The 22,334-nt window shown below is 36.7% G+C and overlaps 1 protein-coding gene across 1 annotated transcript in view; it reads left to right on the forward strand.

Moving 5' to 3' along the window:
• LOC139940691 (serine/threonine-protein kinase 32A-like) overlaps positions 1 to 21,734 on the forward strand; it is a 79,463-nt gene extending 57,729 nt beyond the window's left edge. The window contains exons 10-12 of the mRNA XM_071937052.1: positions 1,447 to 1,563; positions 5,951 to 6,015; positions 8,100 to 21,734. Of these exons, the coding sequence (XP_071793153.1) occupies positions 1,447 to 1,563; positions 5,951 to 6,015; positions 8,100 to 8,340 (423 nt within the window). The 3' untranslated portion in view covers positions 8,341 to 21,734. The remainder of the gene's footprint in view (positions 1 to 1,446; positions 1,564 to 5,950; positions 6,016 to 8,099) is intronic.
• The last annotated feature ends 600 nt before the right edge of the window (positions 21,735 to 22,334 follow it).

A 22,334-nucleotide genomic window follows, 5' to 3' on the forward strand; every position in this document is an offset into this window, starting at 1 on the left:
CTTTTGTTTTGACCAACTCGTCCGATCCAAGGCAACGTGTTCCTTTAATGCTGACGTTTCAAACCCTGGCAGAGTCTTTCTCAAAGGCAAAATATTTTACCACATTAAACTATTTTGCATCCTTTCTTGTAAACCAACTTTAAAATGAACAAAATGATTTGAAATAATAATTTAAATTTCAAGAATGACTTTGTATGCCTCATTTAGTAAAGATACAATTTTTACTTAAAGTTCCCAGTAATGACAAAAACATTTTTTTTTTCAATAAAAGTCATCCCTGAAAAGGGCTGGGAGGTACAATATTGGATCGTGACATAATCTTAGATCTGATGGTTAAGACAAACAATTGCAAATACTGTACCATTTCACCATGAGCAATGACTATGTTGAATGCATTGGCCTTGACAATCAAGCCAGCAAAATGACATGAGATCTATTAACTACGTGCTCTCCACTCGAGAAATTAAATTCAAGTCTGGATCCAGAGTCCCGTTGAAAACAAGGTATCGCCTAGCAACGATGACATGTCGTATGGATAGATTGAGACTAACATCATGGGTGTCTTGTTGTCAGAAACCAGACTGTTTAAAGGCACTGGACACTATTAGTAATTGTCAAAGACCAGACTTTTTGTTTGTGTTTAACCAACTAGGGATTGCCTATTATCCAGACAATATGCATACAATAAAAAAAACCATGAAAATTTGGACTCAATTGGTCATCTAAGCTGCAAGAGAATAATGAAAGAAAAAAAACACCCTTGTTGCACAAATGTGTGTGCTTTCATCAGATGCCTATAAAGGACTTCAGGCCTGTAGTCTTATATTATTTTAGTGAAAAATTACCCCTTTCTCAGAAACTACTTACTTCAGAGGGAGTCGTTTCCCAGAATGTTTTATACTGCTATCAACAGCTCTCAATTGCTAGTTACCAAGTAAGTTTTGAAGCTTACAATTATTTTAAAGTAACTATGTTACTTTATATAGTGACCAGGGGTGGATTTCACAAAGAGTTAGGACTAGTTCTAGAAGATAGTAAAATTGTATGGTTAGTCTTAAGTTACGTCCTTAGCTCGAGATAAGACTAATCTTAACTCTTTGTGGAATCCATCCCAGTGACTTTAAGGTCCCTCACTGATTGCTAAGAAGCAGGCAGTCACACTTGACCTGCGGACTTTTTTGCTCTTTGACGTTGGCCTTGTTGATGAAGCCTCTTTGACCATATTGTGATTCCATGTATGTCGTAATGATTAAACCATTCGTCTACATTTGTATACATTGTTCTGGGTGCCAGTCAGGCAGAAGCCATACACATCTGATTACTACCATGTAGCTAGGACTCTCACTCATGTTTAAGGCCATATAAAACACAAACAAGTTTAGATTCAAAGATAATAGAAACTCATACTGATTTTCTCCCCCATTTCTATATTTGTTATTTCAACAGAAGGATCATTTGAACTGTGACCCGACCTTTGAACTTGAGGAGATGATCATAGAGGCCAAACCCTTGCATAAGAAGAAGAAACGCCTGGCCAAGCAGAGCTCCAAAGGAAAAGATATTGTAAGTTGAAGAGAGAGAAGCTGGCACATTAAATGGGAGACTTTTGGACACACTTTTCACAGTTCTCGCTAGTATTGCGCATGCTCAGAGCTACACGCTCAATACTAAGCATGTATGTGCATGCTCAAAGCCGCAGTAAAGGAGTGTTATGTCTGCTGCCACCAGCATCTCAAAAGTCTACAAATAACGATGAAACAACCATTTATATACCAACCTGTGCATCATTAGAAATATCTCCATGTATGCCTGACTTTTTCAGGATGAGTTTGAGATGCCATCACTTTGAAAATGTAGTCAATGCAAGAGAGTTGCTGTTAAGTGTAATGTTTTTATTTTGCCCTGTCGCCGAAGAAAGCCGAAGGGGCATTTGTCCTTCCTTCAATTTACTTTTTTAAAGGCAGGCCCCAAAATAGCTGATGGTGCCCTTTACAAAATTCCAATACAAGTTTACATTTTCCTCACACAGGACAAATTGCTGTGCCCCTTCAAGAGCCATATTCAGGGGCATAGATTCGATTTCACGAAGAGCTAAGATTGATCTTAACTGCAAATCGATCATTGTTGCTAAGTAAAATGGGATGTCACAATATACCAAATCTCTATGGTTACACTGACAACTCTTCTTAAGATGAATCGTAGTGCTTTGTGAAAAATGAGCCCAACAGCTGTTCTACTTCTAGATACTTAACCTTCATCACATATTTCAAATGATTTCTGGATATATTTTTGTCGCTTGACACACAATCTTGTTTATTATCAACTTCCCCGAGTATGAAGCAAGTCTCAATAATCGATTGCCTTGATCTGGTCAAGGTTAACGTCATTGACTACGAAATTGACCTAAAGATTTGCACATTGACATTTGGAGCATGCAGAATTTGTTGCACTATCAGGGGCCGATTTCACAAAGAGATATAATTGATCTCGACTGCAAATCAATAGCAGTTGCTAAGTAAAAGTGTGATGACACAATACAAATAACTGTGGTAAAACCCGCAATACAAATCACTGTGGTAAAACCGACAATTTGTCTTGCAATGAATTTTATTGCTTTGTGAAATCTGCCCCTGAGCCTAATTTTATAGAGCTGCTTAAGCAGACATTATTGCTGAACGATTTTCCACTAAGCAGAAATGGACAGGATACCAGGCACAAATTGAACATGTGACATGGTAGTATGGCCGGTAACCTTAATCTGTAAAGCAAACTTTAGTTGCGCTTAGCTACTTTCTCTCCTTAAAAGTAGCTCTATGAAATTGTGCCCAGGACATGAGCAGTTGTGAGACCCATCTTTTTGTTCTCTTTTTGTCCGTTAATGGCTACCATCCCATTCCGGTGGTTTGCTGCAACAGTCCCCAAAGATATATGAATATTGATGTCACATCAAGGGTCCTTGTCCCCGTTGGATTCGTTCTTAATTTGCCGTCGGACAAAAGGAAGCAGGAAAATGTGTTTAAGTATACATCATCAATGACCCCCCTCCCTTCTCTCTCTCGAATAATGACGCTGAATTTACAGTTGTATTGTATGTATCCTTAAGAGTGTAGCATAGATGCAGTTGCGATGCCTGCCGGTGTTTTTTCTTTCTCCTTTTTTTTTCTTTCTCCTTTTTTTTTCTCAACATGAAAGCCCTGCAGGTTGAATCCTGTCAATCATGAATACTAGAAAGGATGTTTATTTGGGTTTTATTCCATCTGTTTTTTGGGGGGTATTTTTAGTTCATTTCTCGTCTCACCAAAGACTAATTGAGAAATATTTTATATAAATAAACTTGATATGTTCAATTAAATGTGTTTTTACCAACCAAAGGGACCTACACTGTATGTGTTAATGCAAAAAAATAGTTTTTGGCTCATCAGTTTGACCCCAGAGTTTCTCGAAGGCTAAATCTGTTTTTGTAATGTAATTGCAATCCAGGCAGAATGTGTAACTGTCTACCTCCACAAAGAAAAATCTGTAGCCTTGAACATAAACTCTGAACATTTTCCAATAACAACTAATTTGAGAGTATTTATTTGGCGCCAGGTTTTTCAACGGCAATGTATACCCTAAGACATTCGATGTGACACATTAGAGAAAAAGAAAGGGGGAAAATCCATTAAAATACATTTTCACTATTATCATCTTCAATCAGAGATCGCAGTTTGCTTGATAAATTAACCCTTGCTTTCATTACTGTGCGTCATCTTAAAGGAATTTACGGTTATTCTCTCTCTTCAGCATAGCTCTATGCTAACTAGTTTGTATAAGAACATGTTTTGCAATTTACCTGCAAAAACAGAATCATGACTTTACTCATATTTTGGAAGGATACGGATTAATTATCTGGCTAACAGGGTCGGCCATTTTATGAAGTCAAAATTTTGACTCCACAAAATGGTCATCCGTCTTTCTTCGCGACGTAAAAGGAAAGCCCTGCGACTTCGGTGATACTTGTGTGTCGGATCATTATATTCTACTTTTAAACATGTTTCTTGAAAATAATGTTGGTATGTTTTTTTGTTTATCTGGGGGTCAAATACTACCTTTAAGATGAATTTTGTCAGCAGGTTCTTGTTAAACGTGTCTGTTTGCAGGTGTTTGCCAAACTCTTAATGGGTGTTTGGCCACAGGTGGACGGCAAGCGCCTCCGGCAGTCTTAGGCACCGTTCTGTCTCCGACTGGCCAAATCTGCAAAAACGTCAGCTTGTTTGTAGTGAATAACAAAATGTTATGGGAATAAGTGAAAGGGGTCGGTCCGCATTGTGTAGCGGGGAGAAAATGGCTTTCTGTGGATATTGCGCTGTGGGGTTTAGCTCACGTTAAAGGCGATGTTTGGCACGCTTTTAAAAATGTAGCAGCTGCGTGCTGTGTCGTTCATCACAGCCCGTGATAAACGTTGTTACTTCTCAGAAGAAATTATTCATTTTATTAATAGCCATCTAGTATTTTCTTCTCTTGAAAGTAAAGTAAGGAAGCTGAAGCGCGTAAGCACTAACATTTGCTAAGCACAGAAAAGTTATTGCTTATTATCTAAATAGGAATCAAAAAATTATCTTTGTACAATAATTTAAAAACCATTCTTGAAAAGTGTTTCAAACTTATTTTTGTATAAAAAAATGCACTTGGAAGCTATCCAACACAGTGACATGATCTACTATTTTATTGGGAGGCTAGGCACTTCCATTTTCCTCCCATGTGACAAGCAGTCTATCTACTGGATTACAAAACTGAACTTGACTATTATCAAACTGTTTTTGGATTTAGCAAAAAATGCATTTCAAGGCAATCCAAAACAGTGATATATGACACCATTTTATCCTGAGGCAAGGGACCTACAATTTTCCTCCCATGTTGATAAGTCGTCTATTTATTGGATTACAAAACTGAACTTGACTTTCATCAATCTTTCTTTGAATACAGACGAACAATGCATTTGGAGGCAATTCAACACAGTGGCATATTACACCATTTTAACATGAGGCAAGGGAATTATAATTTTCCTCCCATGTTAATAAGAAGTCTATCTATTGGATAACAAAACTGAAATTGGCCTTGAAGCCCATTTTTTAAAACCAATGTTTAGGATAATTGCTGTGTAGTTGGAGTAATTTGTACTTTCTCTTTGCATTTATATTTAAATTTGTGTGTAATGCGCAGGATATGGGTATTGTGCATTACAAACGTCCATTTTTTTGTATCAAGCAAGTCGCCTGACACAAGATTGCTGTTTATTGTGATGTATGTAGTCTTGTTAGAAATAAGAGAACTTGAAGTGGACAAGTTTTCCACCGAGGGTTGACGCGTGACTCCAAACATGTAGCGTGCTACGAAATACTGTATCAATGATTGAAATGTTCAGTTATTCCCTTTGGAAATGCCACACCATCTTTGAAATATGAGCGAGGTGTTGATGGTGAGAGCTTCCTACCTTTATGCTGGAAAACCTATATTTTGATAAATGTGTATACTGGAAAACCTGTTTATACAATGTATATGCGAAAACCTATATTGGAAAGTATGTATACCGGAAAACCTGTTTACAAATGGGAAAACCTGTTTATATTTTGATAAATGTGTATATAGGAAAACCTAATTATACAATGTATATAGGAAAACCTATATTGGAAAACATGTTTACCGGAAAACCTGTTTACAAATGGGAAAACCTGTTTATATTTTGATAAATGTGTAAACTGGAAAACCTGTTTATACAATGTATATGGGAAAACCTATATTGGAAAACATGTATACCGGAAAACCTGTTTATATATTGGAAAATCTGTAATATACCTGTTTATGTAATTATCAAACCTGTAAACTAGAAAACCTGTTTATTTATGGGAAACAAGTATACTGGAAAATCTGATTTAAAGACAACTTTCTTATTGTTTTATGTTTACTACAGGATGAGGAAATGCAGGCCCAGCTTGACAGCTTGAATGCAGAGTTCAAAGTGTACAACAGAGAAAAGTAAGATATGAATTCAGGAAAACTATCTTTGTGTACGTTCAAAATTGACTGATACTTCACAGAGGCATCACAGGCGGTTGCATCCATGACCCCTGATCATTGCCTTGGTGCCCTTGAAATGCTACAGTAGAAATTTACCAAAGAGAAAGTACATTGGTGACCTTGCCCTTTCAAAAACGAAGCATACGCGCCTGAAGATGCCTGTGTATGAGGATTTTTTGTCTTTATCTTCTGTTCAAGAAATTTGATATCATTTTCGCACTGTCTCATTTTTATGAGGTAACTGAACACTCTTAACCTTCCAAGCTGTTTCTCTGAGGGCAAACAAAAAATGTCCCGATGGCTAAAACGTTGTGTACGTATAATGGTAGGAATAGCTGGTGGACATAGACTGGTGCACCGGGGGCATACTTTCCTAATTGCTTGTTCTATTAAACTAGGTGCAACTTAATAAACCACACCTTGAGGGAGTACCACCTGTTCCACAAGAGTGTGGTTTTCTCCAATAGTCTTGGTGCTAGACGTCATTTGGGAAGTCTTTTTAGGGGAACAATTTTCTAGCAGACAGGAAACTTACATCCATCATCTACATTTTCTTGTGTGTGTTTTGAAGAAAACCAATTTGCTCTGTTTCATTTCTCAAGGATTTAAGAATTTAAGTCATTTTAGATTTTAAATTCTTAACAATTGATGAGAGTATTGTGAGCAATTATTTGCAGTTTTCAATGCAGGTACAATTGTACTTCTAGAAGAGTGCATCTGCAAGGAAAAAAATGTTGCGTTATTTGGGTCAAATATTTAACTGGTGAAGTTCCATCGCCCCTGTATCCGCATCCAGGCCTTGTTCCATTTCCAGCTGTTTAAGAAAACAGTGAATGAAACTAACTCCTCCAAGCAACACACCTTTCTTAATTTTCAGCATGCACCCCCATGATTTTACCTTCTTTTTGATGGATACATGTTTATGAGAGTCTATTCGACCCCCAAGGCGCAGTCATTGTCGGACGGTAATTGAATTAATTCTCTAAGGGAATGTAGAAATTTGGAAAAGATATTCCGACACTGACGAGGCTTGTGAGGAGTTTTCCCTTTTTTTGTTGCGCCCCCGTGAGTCGTCTGTATACGGAGAAACATCCCTCGGGAGATGTACTTCTATCTTTTTTGTATTGCTGTGACTAAATGTAGAGGGTTTTTTGTGTGGATGTTTTTGTGTGTGTTTTATCAGTGGCTTGCCTTAAGGTTTACCCTCTGTACTTGATGATAGAAAAGCTTTGTACTACTTGTAGGAAGTTTTTGAGGAGCGAAGATCTTTATGTCACATTGTCTTGTGTTATCGTTCGACAGTTTTTTTCCTGATTGAAATTGCAAGAAGTTTTTTTAAGCTTTGGGGACAAAAAACACAAAAGCGGTTAACAACCTTGCATCTGTCATGATGGTTTTATTTTGTTTGTATTTATTTATTTTATTATTATTTTTTTTTTCACTTTAAGGGAATCCTGGGCCTGATGAGAGCAATTTTGTCAGTAATTGTCACCTTTTTCCATGATATATACGTGAAAAAATGATTCAGATTTAGAAAGTATTGTATTTCTGAAAAATACTTACAACAGTTGTGGAAACTAAATAGGATGGCAGCAGACTCACCAGTTATAGCCAAATCTTGTAAATGTGTACCAGCTCGACTCAGAACTTTGCGACAAAGAAATTTACCTCGAGCAACCTCTTTCCCACTGGTGATTAATCTCACGGTTTCCGCAGTTGGCAGTACTCCTCGCTCATAACTCCTGGAATTTGTTAATTTATTCGTGTATGGCACAAATCAAGTAGGCCTATGGCAGATCCCTTCTACATGTAAGCTGAAGTATGGTACCCAGCAAAAGAAACATTAAGTCATAAAGCAACTGGTCCCCTTTTATTCTTCTGTAATCTTCTGGTAATGTCTTTGACCACAGTTTAGGGTGACCGTGTAATATCATGCTTTATTTGAAGTGAGATCAGTTCAAATACAACTTTTTCTTCAAACTGGTGATTTTATATGCTTATTCTGGAAATAATTCTTTTAAATTTTTGTAAACCTTCAACAGGCCGAATAAGATAGAACCGGCGAGTAATGGAAGTGAAACAAAGCCGGAGGATGGAACCGTTAACCAGCCCGGCGATAACACGGCAACCAGCTTAGATACACAAGTACCACCCACAGAGAATGCATTATCGCAAGATCAACAACAACAACAACAACAACAACAACCACAACAACAACAACAGCCGTCACCAGCACCTAGTGGAGCACATAAGCAAACAGAACTCCCAACGGTGCAGCAGTAACACAAGTAGTTCTTAACATAACTTTGTATATAATATACATACATATGGAGCAGTCTGCGGATTTACACTATAGACCATGCAAGTCTCGCACGTATTCAAAGGTGTTTTGGACCACTTTGGTCTCGCGTACATTGCTTTAACGTGGAATGATCACAAAGTTGCGCACTTCAACTGGTCCTAATGTTCAATACCCGCAAGACATGCATAGTCTATTACAGTAATGGTAAAGAAAGACAACTCATTATAATTGTCATGTCACTGATGGATTCAATGGTAATCTATCCACCATTAATCTAATTTTTTTCTTCGCCTCAATTCCTATAACCTCAAATCCTTGCTTTTGGTCTAAAATGTAGGCCATTTTCTTAAAAGCTTTTTAAATATTACAAGACCAGGAGCCAATTTCCCAAAGAGCTAAGATATACCTCTAAGATGAGTTGTTCAGCAATTATTCGCAGTTCATCAGATCAATAAGCTGTTTATGAAATGGAGCCCAGGGCCCAATGACATAGATCCACTAAAGCCAATAAAACATTGCTTACCACCCAAAATACTGTATTACCATGTACCATCAGTGACTTGTATCATGCCTTTTTTTGCTTAGCAGAAAAACTATTCAGCGATAATTTCTGTTTCAGTTAGCTCCTTGAAAGTGGCCCCTGGACGGGTTTGGCTTCCTAGGTGTGGTTTACAATCCCATCTGTCACATGACTGTACTGCTTGCTAATTGGATCGCTGCAGCTGTTTGCTGAGCAATTATACATTTGTTATAGTGGCGATACTTCTCGTCAATGCCTGGCGTGAGCATCAGTGGGAGAGGGGAGGTAGGTTAGAAGCTCCGCCCCTCTAGATGGTGATGCACAAGTTCCATCAATGGAGTGTGTGGGATTTATTTTCTAGATGTGGCAGGACACTGCTTGCATATAGGGGTACATTACTGTGAAAATATTCAAACTGTTTAGCCCACCACTGAAATAGATCTAGAGTCACTGAAATCTTTTCATGTTGCCAGTCTTAAAGCCACTGGACACATTTGGTAATTGTCAAAGACCAGTATTTGCTCTTGGTGTATCCCAACATCTATGCATACAAAATAAATCTGTGAAAACTTAATCTGGGCTCAGTTGGCCATTGAAGTTGCAAGAAAAAAACTACAAAAAAAAAACCACCCTTGTCGCACCAAATTTGAGTATTGGCAGATGCCTGAGAAATAAAAGGCTTCAGGCTTGAAGTGTTTCTCAGATTCAAATATTTTTGTACAATTCTACCTCTTTCTCAAAAATTTGCATTACTTCAGAGGGAGTCGTTTCCTCACAATGTTTCCTAACAGCTATCCGCTGCTTCTATGCTAATATATATTTTGAGTTATAACCAAACGTGTCCAGTGCCTTTAATCCCGACAGTCCTAATAAACATGTGTATGTGAACCCATTACTGGATATCGTCTTCTTTGCCGAACGCCATTGGTGGCATTATTTCTCAGACTAGCTTATTGCTTGAAACTCAATACTGTCTCAAAGTTCGTTTTAATCTTTGAGCTTCTGGCTAGATCTTGATGTCATCAATGCTCACATAGTCCGGATGAGCCATGGCCTTCCTAATTGAGTCTGAATCGGGAATTAATGGTTGGCCTCCAATGCTGCTATGGGACTCTATGTTTAATGTATACACTGGGACCTGTATACCTTTCTATTGCAGTGTCACAGCCCATGTTTTTGCCAACCAATGTTGGGAAAACTATGGAAAGCCATAAATGAAAATGAAAAAAAGATAGCTACTGTTTGTAAAAATGTTACACAAACAAGTGTTGAATTTGTTGGAAACAAAAACATAATCATTGGAGGTATTTTATTTGATTAAAATTTTGCAGGAAATGTTGAATTTGTTTCAAACTGTTAACATATGGAGTGTTTTACTAACATTCGGTGGTCCATGCCTAGCAGCTTGGTTTGTCTATCAACGATAGAAAGATCTAGGCCTATAGGTCTTTATCATGCTGTGAATATTGCTGTCAAAACCCCTGAACATTATAGTGACATTCACACTACTGTAAAAATGGGACCAGACTGGTTTCTTCCGGGCCACATTATGATCATAGATTTGAATAGAAACTTCTTTTTGCGTTATCGTGCTTAAAATTATATTCTGCCTTTCTATCAAAGCATTATTTTGAAGAAAACAAATGAACAAAAACACCACACATCACAGTTTTCCCACATATCCATAGTTCATCAGTAAAACAACATTCACTTTATAATACTGCCACCTTGATCATGACTATGTTCCCCGTATTCAACAGCAATAACCAATCGTGATTCCCACTCAACGTAATGGGGGACCCGACCATTTTCACTCGAGCCTCAGTGTGGCTACATACATGTGTACAGGGGCCAATTTTCACAATGTAAAGCCCAAAATGGTGCTTAGCAAATAAGTCTGCTAAGCAAAATTTTATTTGACCGCATGAAGGTGCTTTCAGTAGCGAGTTTTCTTATCACAGCTACAGTTTTATCTTATTGTTGTAAAACACATAATAACAGGAAAAGCCAGTTCTTTTCTTTTCACTTGCATCATCTGAACTCAGTTAATATATGCCCTCATACGGTCAAAAATACGGTAAAAAATATGACAAATTTGGCCAATTATTTAGTTATGCTCTGACCAAGCAACACTGGTGTATGTATATGACTCCATGTATACTTGAATACATATCTCATTTTATTTATTTATGCAGCAAAATTTGTATAATGGGCAACCTGTTTGCAATGTTTTGTCCAGTTGTTGTGAATGCTTCATTTATATGTTACACACAATGTACATTGTAACCATTTTATGTATACATGTATATATAACCGTTTTATCCCCAATTGTATTTGCACACATTTATTTCATTGGATGACAATATTAAGTTTTAGTTCCTTACTTCAGAACCGAAAGCAAACATTTGTTGACAAAACGATCAAACTCATTATCTTATATTTACACACATTTATAACTTATTAACTCACTAAATCATCTTAGGCTGTGTTTGAAGTCAGCAACTCATGGAATTGTTACTTTTTTTGTTTTAAAGTGTATTGTTACTATGTTGTGGTTTAAGATATTTCTACTCATCACTTTTTCTTTTATCCAACCACCTTTTTTGAGAGCAAAACTCACTGTAATTCATATCCTTAAATGTGCTATGCCTAAGGTTTTCACCCATTGGCTCTCCATCTATAAATCCAAAGTCACGCAGGGATACCATTATCTATCGGTTTGTTTTTCGCCAAACTTATATCCTGCAGACAATCAGCATCAACGATTCCGAAATCACAATCTCTGATACGGCGTGTTATTTTGGCGGCGTCAGTCGTCCACACCTTAATATTCACCTGTGGTCATTTTAATCATACTTTGATTTCCCAAAAGTCACATTGAGGGTAAAAACGGCGGATTGATTATCCAACTTTCCAACGTCACAGTTTGGAAACTCCAGAATTGAATGCCAAGGAAAAACTGCATCGGGGATCAAAACACTGATGGGATCAAAATACTTGGATAGCCTATGGGTTAGCTGCGTTATCCGGGGACGGGAGATGTCTACTCTCGTTAGTGGAACTTGGCGACTCTGGTACGCGGGAGTCGCTTTACTTTCCCAGTAGAGGCTTTTGTAAAGCACTTAGTAACTGATAAAGAATCTACATAAGGTATGGAGAAAATTAAAGGAGTCGCAGTGGATATTCGACTCATGGTGGTTTTAAGATGTTTAAGAGGTCTTGAAGAAACTGAACTAATTAATTTTGGTTTAACCCATATACATCGATGTGTGTTAGCACTGTGATACTCTCCATAGTTCTGTGATAACAAAATGCATATTACTCGGGCTGGGGTTCGAACCCCTGACCTTTGCAATTCTAGACCAACTAGACCATCGAGACTGCCCGGTAGCTAGAGGCAGTTCAAACTCTATGTTCCTAACTGAAATTGTCGCAATTGAAATAATTATCGTCCGCTGTGTTTGTTCCATTGTTGGACGAAACCATCCTTATGGAATGTTCATTCTCTTCCCCTTCTTGATCTAGCCAAGAAGATATAGAAAATGCATATTCCTATTTCACTTGAAATAGGGACATTCACAACAGGGGAAATGTAGACATTTTGAAAGCCAAACCATTTTAATAATCTCTGTTCGCTGTTTAAAATATACTGGAGTTATGACAATTATAGTTTTGTTTGAAGCCGAACAATCCATATTGAACCCCCAGGAGTCCTCTTGAAGATTTGGCTGTTCAAATACTACTAACTACCATATCTTTCACTGATCAGACGTCCTTGAGTTATGTAGATGATAGTTCAAGACCGATGAGACTTTATCTTTCCCTTGTCACGTCTTTTTCCTTTTCGTTTTGCCTCATTAAAATGTCGGCCACCCAAGGGGGTTGGATGTTGCTCTCTAAACATCTCCATATTTACGGAGAGGTCCTAGAGCGAGAGAGAAGGGATATTTATTAATGTCTTGTGCCTGGGAATATAAAGTAGCGAGTCTGTATCCGTAATGACTATAAATATTTTATTACTCAAAAAGGAAAGTGCCTGCCAGTAAAATATCGACAAAGCATTTCATAAATCATTCATCAGGAGGTAGATGATCAGCGATCGTGCGTTTATTTTGTATTCGGGCAGGAGTAATTAATTAGAGCACATGATAAAATTCTCTGTTTGATTATTTAGTTTTTGATCAAGACCCACCAAAGTTGTCCCCCCAAGATAAAGGCTGAGTTTACCCAGTGGTTTGATGGAGTATCCAAGCTGTAGGGTTCTGTAGGGTAAACATGTTATTCTGGCTCATTATCCGTGGTCTTTTGTTGTCTATAAAATATAACCACAAGAAGGTAGTCATTGCTTTTTTTCTGTATGATCTTAATAGTTTAGTAGGAATGACAAACACATATTTGTAAAAGTGGAATAATCTCACCCAAATGTATCTCAACTACACGACTAAACCTCCCCTCCCATCGCAAATGAATTGGGAAATATATTTAAAGGCAACTGCATTTTGGGACACCTCTATTGTCATCTTTTGTTATAGGTCCCCGGTTTAAATGTGTATACCTACTCACTCCACCTTCCCTGCAAAGTGTCCGTATAATTCTTGATATGAAAACACTTTGGTTTAAAGTGTTCTACATTTCTCTGCAATTGGGCCCTGGAGATCAGTTTCAGTTTTGTTTGTAATGAAAGGAAAGAAATAAATACTAGTCATAGAGCCGTTATTATCAAAACAAGGTTGACACACTGTATGAACACAAAGTTCAACAGTCAACGTTCCTTCCAATATGCTTCACCTAAACTATGGAACTCTCTTTCCGACAATGTCAAAGACTGTACCAATGTCAAAGACTGTTAAACAATTTAAATCTAAACTTAAAACCCATCTTTTACTTTACAGAAGCGCATAGAGACTCTATTTTATTATGGGCTATTATTATTACTATTATTATTATTTGTTGATGTTGCCTAATACACATAAAAGTAGGAGCCTAGTCAAAGACACAGCCAGTGATATGATCAGACACTAAAATAGTTGTGCAATGATTGGGGACCAAAAAGAAAAAAAAATGCAAAATTTATTCCTTGGGAACAACCAAACGCTTAGGTTTACTCTTTCTGAAATATCAGCTTATCATTTGTGTTGTTTGTAATATCACTACTGCCCAGCAGTTTAAGAATTCTGATCAAATATTATCATCTCGCCCCGAGGATCCAGTTGATTGCATGATGAAAATAAGTCACGAATGAAGGTTTACACAAACAACTCTCCACTGTATCGCTACTGCAAACCTTCTTTTGTGTTTGATAACATTTATTTTCATCTAGTTTATTTTTGTTTCTACATGTGATTTTATATTTTTGACTGTACACAATTATCTTATATATATTCTGTAAATAGTTTGTGGTGCACTTTTACTCAACCTTATTTTGAAACAATATCATTAGTCTGCATGCTGTAAAGATACATAAAGGCCGCTAAAATAGTTTGACCTTTCTATTTGGGCATGGGGAGGGAGTACATTGGTATAGTTGAGTACAAACTATAAGGATATTACTCTGTGAATGTCATATTTATTTTGGGAATAACCTCAACATTATACCTTCATCAAAGCTTCATCAATTTTACATTTCCCTGGCAAGCTGGCGCAATTATGAATTGTGATTCTCGCATTACTAAAAGGTGGTCGGGTCATTTGATACTTTTTGCTCTTTGCAGACTCTGTTATTAGTCGAAAGGTCTTTAAAGGCACTGGACACTATTGGTAACTGTCAAAGACCAGTATTCTCACTTGGTGTATCCCAACATATGCATACAATAACAAATCTGTGAAACTTTGGCCTAAACTGGTCATCAAAGTTGCTAGAAATTAATGAAAGAAAAACATCTTTGTTTGACAAATTTGTGTGCTTTTAGCTGCCACATGCCTGAGAAAGGCTTCAGTCCTGAAATCTTAATCAGATTCAAAATATTCACTTTTTTTTTTTTTTTTGATGTTCAAAATTTTTCTATTTCCAAAATGGTCATAAAGAGGATGGTATTTCAGAATGTAATGTAGTCAGAAATATATCTCGAAATAAGTGATACCAGTTAATTATACATGTACTGAGTAATCTTTTAGCTTAAATATCATTCCTTTCCCCATCAATAATATACTATTTTCAAGTCCATGGACCAAAGCTTAAACATTTTTCCTAACCTTTTTTTACTTCTTCAGACCGTACAAACCATCAATAATTTAATTTCATCACGGCTGCCCATCGATATCCCCCCGAAAAATCACTGCAATATTTATACCGCTTCTAATGTGCTGATTGGCTCCATTACACTTGCTTATTAAGAAAAACCTGATACAGTCAGACGCCTCGGGAGCATTATAGAAGTACATATGTGAGATGATATCGTCCTCTGTGAATCATAAACGACAGGATAGTTGGTTTGAATGGAGAGTTTTGGGGCACTAATGCTCTAAATCCAAGCGTTATTAAATAGTTGCGATATTCATTTTCATTCAGTGATGAGTTAGAAGGTTCTTAATTACATTATTGCTCTCTGTGAAATATTGTGTTCTTATCTCTTCACGTGGTGATTATTTACTCACAGCTAAGCCTACTCAAGGCATTCCCTACTCATGCCATTTTCTTTCTGTTCGGCAAGCCAGTTTTTTTATTCATTTAGTTATTGTGTTTTGGTTCGGGTTTTTTCTTTTTGAGTGTTGTTACAAGTATAATAGCATGTTTGTTTCTCAGTAGATATTTTAAAAGGTGTGGCCAAGCATATTTATTATTTTTCAAATTAATTTTAAATTTGTGATCTCATTATGATGATGTGAGAGTCTCTGTTGATAACAAGTTCACAAAATGACATTCCTGTTTTGGACTCTTAGATGTAAGTAATCCCTTCCTGGGGTGGATTTCACGGAGAGTCTTATCTCGAGTTAGGACTGTGGACAAGTAATTATGACTAGCCTTAAGTTTTTTAATATCTTCGAGGCCAGTCCTATGAGTTAAGACTATCTTTGTGAAATCAACCCCTGAACCTTTCTGTATGGATAAATCTTGACACTAAAATGAACAGTCGTATCTTTTTTTCTACCTGCCCACATGGTCCATGGTCACCATGAGGCAGATTATGCCTACATTGCCATTGCATGGATAACATAGGTTTGGACAAGGATAGGAAAATGTATCCATTATTTATTTCACCTGGGATGGTTCGCTAGGCCATATTCATAGAGACTGCATCTTGGTTGATAGGCTGGGTGTCATGGGACCATTAACTATAGTGTGATCATAATCATGAAGGTGTACCCTTTGGCATAATATCAGATATTATTGGGAACAGTATGGGAACATAATGGCAGCTAATTATCTTAATAGATCTTATGCATTGACGTCATTCAGTCGCCATCTTGCAGGTAATTTGATGACACAATGAAAATGCACAGATTTGTACGCATGCTGACACGATTGGCCAATGAACAATCTCCTTTTGATCTCTAGGTGAAGGCGCCAAACGCAAATGATGTCATATGCATAAGGTCTATTAACTGGTGGTTCTTCCACACAAATATATCATATAACGAAAATCGTTAAAGCAGTTTATTTTTCCAGCAGTTGTCAGAAAAAGACTAGATATTTCTACATCACTCGAATGCACACTATGCATAAACAGATTGACCAATGTATAATAGCTGTTGCATTATGGATGAAAGACTAATTCCAATTCTGTTTTTTTCCGCTTTGAAGTTTGAATCAATTACCTTAATGTATTAACTATCGAACCACAAATTCACTATCGTGTTGCTTTGGTTTTGTTTTGTTTTTATACTTTGTAGCTCAGCTACTCAAACAAACTATTGATTTTTGTATCCAATTTATTCAATTGAGCACTTGTACAAAAAAAAGACCACAGGAGCTGCTGAATTTATCCTCTGTACAAAAAGGTTGATATCATCACATCATGACTTAGGAAATAAATATGTGGGCGTGAAAGTTATTTATTTCTGAACATCCATGCAGAGCGTCAGACATGCAGTTGGATGTCTCAACAAACTTCACGATAGTGGCAGAGTGCTCCGATATTTTGTCTGAATAGTTCATGTTATAATTTAGTATCAATCACTGTGGCTCATAGCAGTACTGCAGGCCTGTATGCTTCAATTTTGAAAGTGCAAGAGCACCAAGGCATTAGGGCACCCTATGAGGAAATTGTAAATTTCTTCTGGAGCATCAGTAGGCCATCAAGGGCACCAAGGCAAAGACCAAGGGCATGGAGGCAATCACCTTCTTGCCTCCGTGAAGTATCAGGCCTGTGATTGCTTATTCTGCCTCTAGTTGTTCCTCGAGTACAACTCATCTGCATACAACCCACCCCCCCACTCCCTCCCCCACCCACAACCAACTCATTCTATCAAACTTGTTAGTGAAAAACAACTTTTTAAAGTCGAGTGCTTGCCTTTGTTTTGTTTTGTTTTATTCAGAAAATCTATCCAGTCATTTATAGATACCGATTGATGTAGGTGCTGCAACAGAATAGTTCCTTTATTTTCTTCAAATTTGTAAACAGATGGATTTTCAGCGCTGTTCTCACCCTGATACTGCAAGTTCCATGAAAATAAGCCAATCTTTATGCAACTCTCAAAATAATAAAAAGCTTCTGAAATAACTGCACAGTCGAGTTTTGTATCATTGCATTAGGTGATACTGTACAGCATTGGTTCACGTAGTTCACGTACCTCAAGCCATTCAAATTTAAGATTATTTCTCAAATCCCCCAAGAAATTGTTTTTCTTAATGATACAAACTTTGGAATTTTTGAACATAGGGATGTCGGAACATAGGTTTGTAACTGTGAACTTCACTTGAAATATCCAAGTATTGACTGTAATAGAAACTTGTTATAGAAAATATTGTTGTAAATATTGTCCATAATAAAAAAAACATTTTTCCATCGCTTCTATTTTGCTTTTGAGCCATACTCTGTCGTTGTGTCTATTGTATCAAGGCCATAGAAAAATAATTTCTTCTCTTTATATTGTTTTTATATTCCACTGCACGTAATAATAATAATTATTATATAGCACAGGAACTGGTTTAATCAAGAAGTTATTGTAACAAATTTTAATAATCCTTTTAAGGAAATGTTTTAAGAAAATAAGGATGAGCAGTCTTAATAAGTCAGGGGCCAGTTGTGTTGGTTTATTAGCCTCCAGTGATAAACAATGGTAAGGGCTGGCGTTTGTTTTTGCTATTGGTCCATATCACTGTAAGGCTGTGCAAGTCTTGCACTTTTTCATTCAATTTCTGGAGCCACTTTGGTCCCACATTCATTGCTTTAAGGTGTGAAGGAAACAAACTTGCGCACTTTAATGAGTCCCAATCTTCCAAGACTTGCAGTCTATAAACCAAAGAAGAAACTAGAACTCAGAATTTTATTCATTTTTGATTATTTATCATCATACATGTAGCCTTTTGATTTGTCAATATAACCATCCACAAAAACTCACTGTGCATGGTTTGTTTGTAATTTAAATTTAAACTATCGACTGTGTGATTTGTACGACCAACTTTCATTCTTTAGCAGCCATCTTGTATTTTTCCCATACAAAAAATAGTCAGGTTCCCCTTCATATTTCGATGGGATTCAGTGAGCCACAGATGCTATTGCACATGTGGAACTAGACAGCCATGATGGCAGACTTTAGTTTACTTTGTAAATTATCTACTCAAAGAATCATGGTGCTGATAAATCAGGCCTTTGCCCTTTTAAAATTTGATTGTCTTAATGTGTACAAAAGATCAAAAAGGTATTTAAGATGAAAATGTCACATACCTCTATTTTCTGTTTTTTAGTTTGTGCAATATTTTAGTATGTCTAGGGTTTGTTGTCCAACTTACACTAAGAGAACAATCTGCTATTTTATAAAATAATTAACAAAAAAGGTAATTATTTCATACAAAACAATTTAATAGATTAACAAGTGATGGGCATGTGATATTTGAAGATTATCATGATAATTGTTTTAAATGGTTATCTCTAATCACTTGGGATTTAAGAGGCATTGAAGCATTACTAGTGGAAAATCAAAACAGCTCAGTTTTTGTTTGAAAAGCAGTAGGCCTCCTATACACAGAGCCTTTTTTAAGCGTAGTGATGTCTATTGCCACAGTTTTTATACTGTTTTGTTTGTTGGTGGAGTACAGTCGTATTAATTATCGAACTGGAAATTTCATCAAATTCGGTAGGCACTTATGGGAATATTTATTCAATTAGCAAGTTTTGTTTTATCCTATTTTGTGCACATTCATGTTCTTAAGATTTTGAAACAAGTTTGTTGAAACTTGATCAATGTATTATTTCAGTTTAAAATTGGTACTACCTCAATACTTTGAAACGGTAAGTATTCTAGGTTAAAGATTATGTGCTTTTCCCCCAGTGAGTTCCACAGATGTAGACTATGTTGTTCCCCAATTAGCAGGCTCACGCTCAGTAGTTTTCTAGCTGAACTTGAGTGATATATTTTCTCGTTGGGTTATCAAACTATTAAAAAAAATAGGCCTACTTAATAAATATATCATTAAAAACATGCCACATAAAAGTCTTTGGTGCCACATGAAAGCTAGTCTTGAATGTAAACATGAAAGTTAATATGGACGAGAGGTACTTCTAGGGTTTGAAACTTTGCATGGTGGGAGTATAATTAGGTTAGGTTTGTGGGTAGCACCATGTGTAAATAAATGTTAAGTTGTGTGGGTTCTAAAAAGAACCTGTTAGTTCTGGTTCTGATCAGAACCAAGACTACTCAAAAGAGATTACACATGGGGCTGCTGCAAACTTCACCTGATGAGAGGTACATAAATGAGGTATATGGTTGTACATTAAGCTTATGAAAATAAGCTTACCTGCATGAGAGATTGTCGAATACCAAATAGCAGCGTGCACGAGTGCGAGGTTACCAAATCAAAATAATGTGCGAGGTGTACCACAGGAGGTCTACATGGATGAGGAAAGTGAGGAATGGTACCATCAAGTGAAGGTTATGTAAATGAGAGGTGGATAAAATGTCTCTGAATAAGAGAAGGGTGTGGTACAACATAAAATGTGTTATGATCTGGAGGTACCAATTTGTTGTGAGGCTTGCATGTATGAGGGATAGTCATAGCTCCACACAAACAACTTACTCAGACGAGAGGTGTTGGCCGTGGACATTCCTCATAGTAACTTATGAAAGCTTACATAAAAAGCTTTTGTTTGAGGTACTTAGAGGTACATGAAAGCTTACATCAGCTTACAAGTGTTTTAGGTACCACATACATACAAGTTGTTGTTGAGAGATAGTCATGGTGGAGCCTTTGGGTGAGAGGTATGTACCTCATGAAAGAACGCACGAGAGGCGATGGTTGATGCGGGGAAGACAGGTTGTGATGTCGCATGATTGGCAAAAGATAGACTAGGCTAGGAACATAATGGGAGCCCATGAGAAATAATTGAGAAGAGGTAGTCATGGTACCTCATGAGTGCATACATGGATGAGAGGTTGTCATGGTAACATGTAAAAGCTGTCAAGGATGAGAGGGTGTCATGGAACTGGTGGAAAATAATTACACAGATGAGACTTCGTATTGAATAATTTGAAATAAATGTAAACGAGAGGTTCATTAGTATACTTGAATGCTTACCGTGAGAGGTATAGCACTTGAGGTATAGCTTAGCCAAATGGAACCCAAGGTGATTGAGCACGAATCATAATTTCACAGAAAAGCTTAACATAATGAGAGGCAGACACTGTTATGGAGGTGCATTGTGAAAACTCGGATCAATGAGGGGTATAGCTGTAATGAGGTTAAAATGTATGAGAGGTACTCATTGAACAGTGTGAAAGCTAATGGATGAGGTACTCATTGAACAATGTGAAAGCTAATGGGTGAGGTACTCATTGAACAATGTGAAAGCTAATGGATGAGAAGGGGTTGTTAATTATTTAAATCTTCTTCTGAAATACTTTGAAAGTTGAGGAAGTACCATTCAAAGACTCCACAAATATTTAATCCTGAAGTATTCATCATTTTGAATATGGCAATCAAAATAAGCCTGTATGAATGTGCACAAAGTTCCCGACTTTTTGTTTGTACTTTCATAAAAATTTGATGAAATCTATGAAGCTTGTTTGTTGTATGTGTTTGGTTTAAAACTAGACGAGTTTTATTTATTCACTCCTCCGGAAACAAAATGATGTGTTTTCCCTCCTAACCAATCAACTCTTTATAAATAACTGATTATTATATTATTAAAACCAAGGGTTAGAAATCCAGCGCTTGAAATTAGCGCAGTGCCCCCTGGTCTTGGCCTAAGTGTCCCATCAAAAGTTTCCCATTGACTTTTAAGATATTCCAATGGAAGTGCCCTTTTGCAAAATAAAAATGGCCTTGCCCTTTCAAAGTGGAATTCCATTTGAAACAAATTTTGTGTAAAAAGGGAAAACTTTTATACCACAGCTCGGGCTCGGGCTATGTTTGCATGTTGATATTGTAAGAAATATTCACTTTGATTTCAAGTTCCTTTTCGCTGTAATGTTGAGAGGGGAAGTTTAATCTTATGGCCACCCCTCTGGATCAGAATTTGGGGAATAAAAAAGCTTTGAGCAAAAGAAGAAAGCAATTCTTCTCACAAACTTATATTCCATGTCTTTCGAAGAATAATACATGTGATATTAGCAAAACATTTTGTGAAAGTTGTGTTGGTTTAGGCGTAGATATTGGTTTAAGGTTTCTGCTCAGTTTTCATTATAATTATGGTAATTGTAACAATATTATGTACACATTTTATGTTTTCTTATATTAACAGAAGTATAAACTAATACACCAACAGATTTTGAGTTGTTTGAGTTTGTTTATTTGTTGTCATGTGTCCTGTTAAATATATGTTGTTTCTAATACTTTTTGCAACATAGTTCAATTAGGCTCTTGTTTTGTTCTCTTCAGTGGAGTTTCAAGGTCAATTGGAAGTTTTCATCAAAAGTTTTTTGGAAAACAAGAAGACAGTTTTTTACGCCAGGTGAATATTTGTGGGACTAAACAGACTGCAAGCAAAATGTTACACCAAAGAGTCCACGAGGTTTGGGGGGAATAAATATACCACCAATATTGTTATAGGAATAGGAGAAAGATAAGTTTATTTTTGAGGGAGAAAAATACAAAGTTAAACAAAAGTGTTTTATAAGAAAGAAAACCACCCAGTAGGTCTTTGAAGTTTGCAGGTGGTCTTTCCGTTAAGGGGGCAAACAAAGTCCAATTAGATGATGGACTGTTTATCAGGGTTTTGGAAACAAAATGTATCTATAGTTATGCGCAAATGAAACAATGAAAAGTACAAACAAGTTGGTTTTTATTCAATTTATTTTCATTCCTCTAACAAATCAACAATATGAGTAAAAAGCCAGTGTCGCGTGCAATTATGTCCT

The sequence above is a fragment of the Asterias amurensis genome, chromosome 8 (genome assembly GCF_032118995.1).
Source record: "Asterias amurensis chromosome 8, ASM3211899v1".
Classification (NCBI taxonomy): domain Eukaryota; kingdom Metazoa; phylum Echinodermata; class Asteroidea; order Forcipulatida; family Asteriidae; genus Asterias; species Asterias amurensis.